Source organism: Schistocerca cancellata, chromosome 3 (genome assembly GCF_023864275.1).
Source record: "Schistocerca cancellata isolate TAMUIC-IGC-003103 chromosome 3, iqSchCanc2.1, whole genome shotgun sequence".
Taxonomy (NCBI): Eukaryota; Metazoa; Arthropoda; class Insecta; order Orthoptera; family Acrididae; genus Schistocerca; species Schistocerca cancellata.
In genome coordinates, this window is record NC_064628.1 from 230,902,615 (window position 1) to 230,911,644 (window position 9,030).

Consider the following 9,030-nt stretch of genomic DNA (forward strand, 5'->3'; position numbering starts at 1 on the left):
TCTTTAATGCGTGTACCAACTGTAACCAGTAAGAATTCACGTGTAATAATTTTTTTTAAACCTTCCACACTGTTGACTTTGGCAATTGAAGTTCAAGACTTGCTTTTCAAACAGACTTCTTAGGACTGTGAAGGTAAGATACTCTGACATGATTAGCATCTTCTTCAGACACTTCTGGAAATCCCATGCTTTTCCCTTTACACACACATCCAGTTGTTCCCAATAACTATATCATTGGCAGAGGTTTTTGCCACACGGGGGATCAAAATTAAACTTTAAACAAAACACACATTGAAGTGAAATTACTGCAGAACACAAAATGCTGTATGCTCAGGAGTCGCCATTTGGCGTTTGTGAGACTGCAAGCAAGAAAACTACAAGCCAGTATACACAAATGTGCTTATCTAAAACTGTTGAGTTACTCTTTAATTGTGACCTGGAATCAACAATGTACAACACTTACTGCAACTTATGTCCTTCTGAATGTTCATACAGTATTGATCTCTCAGTCTCCATCTACAATTTTTACCCTCACACTCCCCTCCAGTACTAAATTGGCGATCCGGTGATTTCTCATAATGGGTCCAACAATTGATCCCTTTTTGTGGTCACATTGTACCACAAATTTGTTTTCTGCCCATTTCTGTTCAGTACTTCCTCTTTAGTTTCATCATCTATGACTCTGATCTTCAGCCTTCTTCTGTTGTACCACATTTCAAAACTTCTGTACTCCTCTTTTTTAAACTTTTTATCATCCAATTTTCACTTCCATAATTGGGTACACTCCATACAAGTACTTTCAGAAAACACTTCCTGACACTTAAATATGTATTCAGTTGTAACAAATTTCTCTTCTTCAAAACCATTTTTATGCCATTGCCTGTCTACATTTTATATCTTCTCTACTTTGGCCATCATTAGTTATTTTTCTGCCCAAATCGCAAAACTCATTTACTGCTTAAAGTGTCTCTTTTCCTAATGTAATTCCGTCAGCATCACCTGCTTTAATTTGATTACATTCCATTATCTTTGTTTTGCTTGTATTGGTCATCTTAGATTGCCCTTTCAAAACACTGTCCACTCTGCTCAACTGCTCTTCCAAGTCCTTCGCTGTATCTGACGGAATTATGATGTCATTGGCAAACCTCAAAGTTTTTATTTCTTCTTTGTGAACTGTAATTCCTACTCCAAATTTTTCTTTGGTTTCGTTTACTGCTTGCTCAGCATACGGATTGAGTAACATCAGGGGTGGGCTACAACACTCTCTCTCACCCTTCTGAACCACTGTTTCTGTTTCATGGCTCTGGTTATTTTACCCCTGCTACCTTCAGAATTTCAAAGAGAGTTTTCCAGTCAACATTGTCGAAAGCTTCATTTCTCCAAAAGTTGCCATTAAGTTGTATGTGTTCTTGCAGGCAGAAAAACAACAAGGCAGCCACATATCTTCCAAGATAAGTCATAGGATCAGTATTGCCTCATGTATTCCTATCTTTCTCCAGAATCCAAACAGGTCTTCACTGAGGTTGGTTTCTACCAGTTTTTCCATTCTTCTGTAAAGAATTCGTGTTAGTATTTTGCAACTGTGACTTATTAAGCTGATAGTTCAGTAATATTCACACCTGTCAGCACTTGCTTTCTTTGGAATTGGAATTATTATATTCTTCTTGAAATCTGAGGGTATTTTGCCTGTATCATACATCTTGCACTCCAGAAGAAAGAGTTTTGTCAGGGCTGATTCTCCCAAGGCTATCAGTAGTTCCAACAGAATGTCATCTACTCCCAGGATCCGGCTTTGACTGAGGTCTTTCAGGACTCTGTCAAATTCTTGTAGCAGTATTACAACTCCCACCTCATCTTCATCTACATTGTCTTCCATTTGTATAATAATGCCATCAAGTAAATTTCCCCTGTGTATACCCTGTATATACTCTTTCAGCTTTCCTTTCTTTGCTTAGGACTGACCCTCTATGTACTCTTTCAACTTTCCTTTCTTTGCTTATGACTGGTTTTTCATCTGAGCTCTTTATATTTATACAGCCGGTTCTCTTTTTCCAAAGACCTCTTTAATTTTCTTGTAAGTGATATTTTTCCCCTAGTGATATATGCTACTAAAGCTTACGTTTGTCCTCTAGCCATTCCTGCATAGCCATTATGTACTTCCTGTCAATCTCATTTTTTAGACGTTTGTATTGTCTTTCACATGCTTCATTTATTGCATTTTTATATTTTCTGCTTTCGTCAGTTAAATTCAGTATCTCCTGTGTTATCTAAGGATTTCTATTGGCCTTGTCATTTTACTTGTTTGACCTTGTACATCCCCATAAATTTCATGGCATTTTCTGTTTCTAAAGATGTAATAGGTTTTTCTCCTCCTGGTTCCTGAGGTATTTTCTTTACAGCCTTTTCTTCTTCGTTGCCATTTGGCAACTTGTCAAAAGAGTCTTTTGTTTCCTGTCTTATTTTTTCTACCTCGTGGATCACAATTTCATGCCTTAATAGCTTCTCTGATCTCCCATTCTTCAGTATTCCATACAGCATTTTTTAATTCCCATTAGGGTCTTTTTCTAGTTGTTTGTGTGAATGCTTCCAAACTTATGCTTCTCTTCCTTCACAATTCTCTTAATGAATAATATCTTGCATTTCTTTTTGCTTCTCAACATCCTTATCTCTCTTAGCTGTATTGTGATCTGTAATACTAGAGTTTACTTTTCCTCTTGTTTTGCCACAATCCATTAATGATGTTTTGGACTAATTTATCTACTCTCTGCACTTTTGTGTTTCATTCCTTGGCAAATTTTGCTTTATAAGATGTAGAAATGTTTCTTATTTGCCTCATCTTTTATTTTCCAGTCTTTTATTGTTTGTGCTTTGTGTGTATTTGTTGTTCGTGCAGTCTTATAATTCAGGTCAGCTGCTAGTAGGCTGTGATCGCTATCTAAATATTCACTAAAAATAACTTTTGCTTCTCTCACACTTCCTCCAATATGTCTGTCTGTTAATACATAATCAATATTGTTTTATATCTTCCAGTTACGTCTAGTTATTTTATGGCTGTCTTTTCGTTTGAAGAAGGTGTTTATTATTATCGTGTTGCTTCTGGCACAGAAGTCTAGGACGTTCTTGCCTTCAGTATTCTTGTCCCCAAATCTGAAGGGCCCACACCTCTTCATAGCCTGCTATATCTGCTCCAGCTTGGTCATTGAGCTCCCTTGTTATCATCAAATTGTCCTCTTGTGCTTGGTCCTCCAAATTTCAAGGAATTCTTCTTTCCCACCATCATTACATCTTCTATACGGGACATATACCTAGATTATTGTGAGACTCCTATTGACTAATTTCACTCTGCCATTGATGATTCTTTTGTCTACAAATGCAATATTTGTTACAACTTCAGTACCTTCACACAGCACAAACTAACGCTATTAGTTGATTCCTTCCTGTTGCCATGCCATTATAGCTTGTAAACTTTCCTCAGTTCCTTTGATTTCATCCTCTTCCATTTTGTCGCACTTATTCCTAACACATACATCTTCCTCCTTTCCATCAAGTTACTACTTTCGTCAATCAATGTAATTATGTTCAGGGTTCCTACTTGCAGTTTGGTTTCCTGATAAGGTTCACTCCAGTTATTGAGTCACTGGTTGGTATCTCTTTGTGCCTTCTCAGGATGAGCGTCAGACTCCATCATTAATTCCTAAGGCATTGGAAGTGATGTCGTCATCTGGTGTGTTCAGTCCAAGTACTGTACTTGTAGTGAAAGCAACAAAACTGTTTCTTCTCTAATTGCTTGTTAGGCCTAACATATACAAGAATTTTCTTCCTGGGTTTACTCCCTTAGCCTTTGAGGAGCCCTTCCCATTCCTCGAGGCAGTGGGTTACATCTGCACTACCCCAGGGGAATGAGTTTTCCACTCCACCAGCTTCGCTGTACTAAATCATTTTTTCTGTCTTTGCTGTCATTGAGTTCTTTACCCATAGCTCTGGGCACGGGTTCTCTGATATACCCCACAGGACTGTGTTCCTGCCTGACTCAGGAATCCTATTATTCCAGCCTGTGGGATGTAGGATGTCTACCCCTGCATTGTGGGTATACCAGACAGGAATTACTCAGTTGGAGAAACAAGGAAGGTGACCTGTCTCCGTGGGCTGAGGGGGGGGGGGGGGGGGGGCAGTATAGGAACTCTACATGTTTCTCATAAAAGTCGCTTATACAGATTCAGAATCTAGTCAGTGAACATAGCAGACTTTTTTGTTTGCCATATGTAATTTTCTTACATTGTTTAAAATGTTCATACTTTTCTCTCTTGTTTGAATGTGCTGTGTTCTAACATTGCCTAAATTGGTCTCTGTTTTTATTTCTCATCAACAGTGCCAGGTAAACTCTTTGCAGATATCTGTTGTGATCTTCCATTTTTCATCAAGCTCTGTTTTTATTTTAAGCAAAATATCAGTTTGTTGTTTCAGTTTATCTACCATTTTGTGAAAGCAAATCTACAGTATATGCATTAAAAACTAAACAGTTTTGGCACAAAATATACAAATTCCAACATACTATTCAGCAACATTGCCACATGCTACATGTACCAACAGATCTGACTGGATCGTTTCGAGAATGGCAACATACAAAGGCATGCAGCAACATAGTAATAGTAGTAACTGTTCTTTACCTCTTTTTGTCCAACAAAGAGAAAAAGGGCCAGTAAATTCAAGTGATGCCATGCCTGCAGAAGTAGGTATTTGTCCAATAAGCAAAATATTTTAATGTTAGAGGATTTTTTTCCATGTTTAAAGGAAAAAAGAAACACATAAAATTACATAACATTTTGTTGCGACCATAGTATTAGTTCACATTAAATTCTTTTCATTGTAGTAATATGTGAATGATCCTGATCCCCTCAAGTGATATATATGCAGATTTTAATCCCTGCATGTTTACTCCATTAATCATATTGATATTCATAACACCTGCCTCAAATTTTTCATTCTTACAGGAAAGTATTAGAAAGAGCTGTTGCCCAACACCTCCCTGCTCGAAAAATGAAAGCCCTCTTCAAGAAGTTTCTTCAGTTTGAAGAACAGCATGGTACACCAGAAGGAGCTGAACGAGTTCGGCAGATGGCATTGGACTATGTTGAATCAAGTACAGTTGCATGTGAAAGTGAAGCAAAAGACTAGCATTGTGACTCTTTACATTTCACATGAAATAAGTGTGTGTACATTGCAACCAGTGTGCAAAACTGGTCACCATTTTATGTACCTGAGTGCTTACATTTCCTGATAATGTGTAAAAATGATTTTATATGAACAGAATAAAATATTTATTGAATAGACAAATTGGAATGCTTCATTTTAGTGTTACTTGTGAAATTGTAATAATTTGTACAGGGGCAGTTGGGTACTGAAGATAACAGGAACTGAAGTGGAAAATAATCAAAATGTAAAAATATTATGAACAACATGATGTTGATCTTACTTAGTTGGTGATTTTACTGTAGGCAGCCAACCACAGCTGCTCTTTCATTGATCATCCTCTTGTAATATTCGATGGGGAAAATGTTTGTTGTATATCCTTGCCTTCTTTTGGAGCTTTTGTTTGTGTGACCAAGCCAAAGTGTAGCCTCCCATTTATGGCCATTGCCAGAGTTTCATTGGGCTTAAAAAAGCCTACCCCTGAAACAGCTTGACCACTGTAATTAAAATACATGGTTAATTACCCTTAAGTACTGGAGTATTCTTTAGTGTATGTGATTCTTAAGCTTTTCATATTGTTGTGGTTCTGTATCTCAGTCGGTAAAAACGAAACCCTGGTAGGATCACTTTGTTGTGTCTGTCCAACTGTTAAGAACCCTTTTTCTAAGGGACGGGTAGATGTATCAAGCTGAATAGATGTATCAAGCTGAATAGATGTATCAAGCTGAATAGATGTATCAAGCTGAATAGATGTATCAAGCTGAATAGATGTATCAAGCTGAATAGATGTATCAGGCTGAAATTTCTGTCACATTCTAAGGTGTATGGTCCCTTTGGTGGTGTAAAAAGTTTAAGATTCTAAGTGAATGAAATCAAAAGATATAGCCATTTATGTCACGTATTTTAATACTTGCAAACTCACTCATCAAAATCTATAGGTTACTTCCTGTTGACCAGGAAACATGAAATTATGCAAAAAGCATAGTTTCCTGGTACAACTAAAGAAAACAATCCGAAAATTCGAAATTATATGACACAAAGGTTTTCTTTTTATTTCCCCCGTGTTATCTGGCTGTCCGTCTGTCCATTCGTCAGTTAAGACCCTTTTCCTCTCGAAAAGTTTGGTGTGTCAAATTCAAATTAACGTCACATACTAAGGTCTAAGGTCTCTTGTCAGTGTAGTAAATGTGCGCTTCTAAGTCAATGAAATTAAAAGTTAGGTCATTTACATAATATATTTTGATACTTGCAAATGCACCCATCAAAACCTGTAGGGTGCCTCCTGAGGATCTAGAATCATGAAATTTGGCAAGGATCAAGGTTTCATACTTCGCATTAAGGAAAAAAATCCGAAAATTGTTAATTTGCAATGATATCACTAAGAAGAATATTTCTTTTGTCATTTGATATCTGACTTCAAACTTAAAATTAAAACATTCACAAAAGTTTTGTAATTGCAAGGTCCGATATCTTGCTAGTCTCAATGTCGATAATAGGCAAAACCTGTAGAAATTCTTAATTGCCGAGTTTAGTGAACTGTTTATGTGCAAAATTAAGCTTGTATGGACCCATTGGAGTGCAAGGCCCATGGTTTTTTATTTTTTACTTTCTTTAAATGTACTCATTGAAGGTATATGGACTGATTCACTTGTTTCAGTCTTCCAAGTAATAAGTTGGATTTTCGCTGTCATCTTTTCTCCCAGAACTTTTTCATTGCTTCATCAGTTATGCTGTATTGTTTTTGTTTACACATTTTTAGGTTAAATCTCATGTATCTATTCCTCAAAATTATCTTCTGTTTTTTGTTTTCAGTTTGATGCATTCCTATATTTAACTTTTCTAAATCATCCTGGGCCCCTTTGAACCTGTCATTATTGCTTTTATTTTTCGAAAATTAGTTGAATATTTGTTTTTCTAGCCTAGTTTGTGGTAATATTGATGTATGGGAGAAAAAGCAAGCCTACTTTTCACAATGTGTATATTGCTGACTCTCTTTCTGAATACACTACTTCTTTAGACAACAGTCTCCATTGTCTGTGTATTTGGTATTTTTTAGCTGATGATTGTTTTGATAATTCTTCTGTCTGCCTTCTGTTGTATTTTGTCACTTATTGATTTGATGTTCAGCTTGAGTGTGTCGACAGGTTTAATAACATAGTAGTAATGGCTGAATTTTGCATTCATTGAGAGAGTTCTTCAATTACATTGGCTATATGTTACATTGTGGTTGTTTCAATTTATTTGTTCTGCATTGTGTTGAGACTTTCTCATTTGAGTTCCAGGTTATGGTTTCCACAAAATATTTGAACTGCTTTTACAATCCTAATTTGTTTGTTATTTTTCAGTAGAACAGCTCATGTTTAAACTTTGGGTGTTGCATAGTTTCTTGATTTTATGAATTAAATTTGCAATCCAATTTTTGCTGCTGGTCTTTCAAGTATTAATTTGAAGTTTAGTCTCTTCCATATTGCTTGCTCGTACTGCAAGATTATTAGCAAATGTTAGAGAATTTTTAAGTGTGGTAGTTGTTTGCTTGGCATTTGTTTTTTCATTCTTGCAAGATTTTCTCCAATATGCTGTTAAACAGAGATGGTGAGTCCCTCCCCGTGTTGAAGGCCAGTTTGGATTTCGAACCATTTAGACAAGTTACTTCTAAATTTTATTTTTGATCCGCTGATCTTAACAGTGATTCAAATGAGTTGTATGTTTCTTGTGTTGACTGAAGTCCTTAAGTATTATCAGCAATAACAAAAGTGATGAGTGAACTCTTGTTTTGCAATCTCTTGATTTTTTATGATCCACTTAGTACTGATAGTTTGATCAGGACCGCTGCTTTCTGTTTGAAATCCTCTTTGATATTCTTCAAGTTCTTGGCCCAGTTGTTCCTGAATTCTTGGTGCTTAATCCTAGATAAAATTTTCAATATGATCTCAAACGGAGATATCCACAAAATAATATAATTAAAAAGGATAGTTGCTACTCGCCATACAGTGGAGATGCTAAGTTGCTGGAAGGCACAAGAAAAAGACTGTTGGAAAGTAAGCTTTCGGCCAACACAGCCTTTGTCAAAAATAAACATACACACATGCACACACTCACTCAGATGCAACACACACACACACACACACACACACACACACACACACACACACACACACCGCCACCACCACCACCACCACCACCACAGTCTCTGGCTGCTGGGGCCAGTCTGGCTCTGGCTTCAGCTGCCAGAGATTGTGGTGATGTGTGAATGAGTTACGTGTGTGTGTGTGTGTGTAGTCTATTTTTGACAAAGGCTTTGTTGGCCAAAAGCGAATTTTTCCGACAGTCTTTTTGTTGTGCCTTTCAGCAACTCAGCATCTCCACTTTTCATTGAGTAGAGACTATCCTTTTCATTACATTGTTACATTCCATTCTGAATTTTCCATTGTTAGATGCCCACAAAATAATTATTTCAGCCCGATCTCTCATGTTATTTGTATAATGAATGGTTTATTGCTGTGTTCCACTCCTTAGGCTTTTCCTCAGTTTCCCAGGTGTCTACGATGATTTTATGCAAATATGGAAGTTTTGTTCATTTGCCTTCTTCCACAGTTCTGTAACAAGTTGATTCTCTACTACTCCTTTGTAGTTCTTGAGTGAACCAACTGCTTTGATTGCTTTGTTGTAATCTGATGCTATAACCTTCCTTAGTATTTTAGTTTTTTAGATGAAGATAAAATGCTATATATTCTTTTGATCATTCACAGTTGAGTAATTTTTTGAAGTAGTTGGCCTTAATATTTAATATTGTCCATTTTCCTGTTTATGCTGTTCATCACACCTGTGAGTGGAATGTAC

The 9,030-nt window shown here is 36.6% G+C and overlaps 1 protein-coding gene across 1 annotated transcript in view; it reads left to right on the forward strand.

Moving 5' to 3' along the window:
* The window catches only part of LOC126174865 (protein RRP5 homolog), a 180,952-nt gene extending 175,626 nt beyond the window's left edge, over positions 1–5,326 (forward strand). The window contains 1 exon segment of the mRNA XM_049921266.1: positions 4,992–5,326. Within this exon segment, the coding sequence (XP_049777223.1) occupies positions 4,992–5,175 (184 nt within the window). The 3' untranslated portion in view covers positions 5,176–5,326.
* The last annotated feature ends 3,704 nt before the right edge of the window (positions 5,327–9,030 follow it).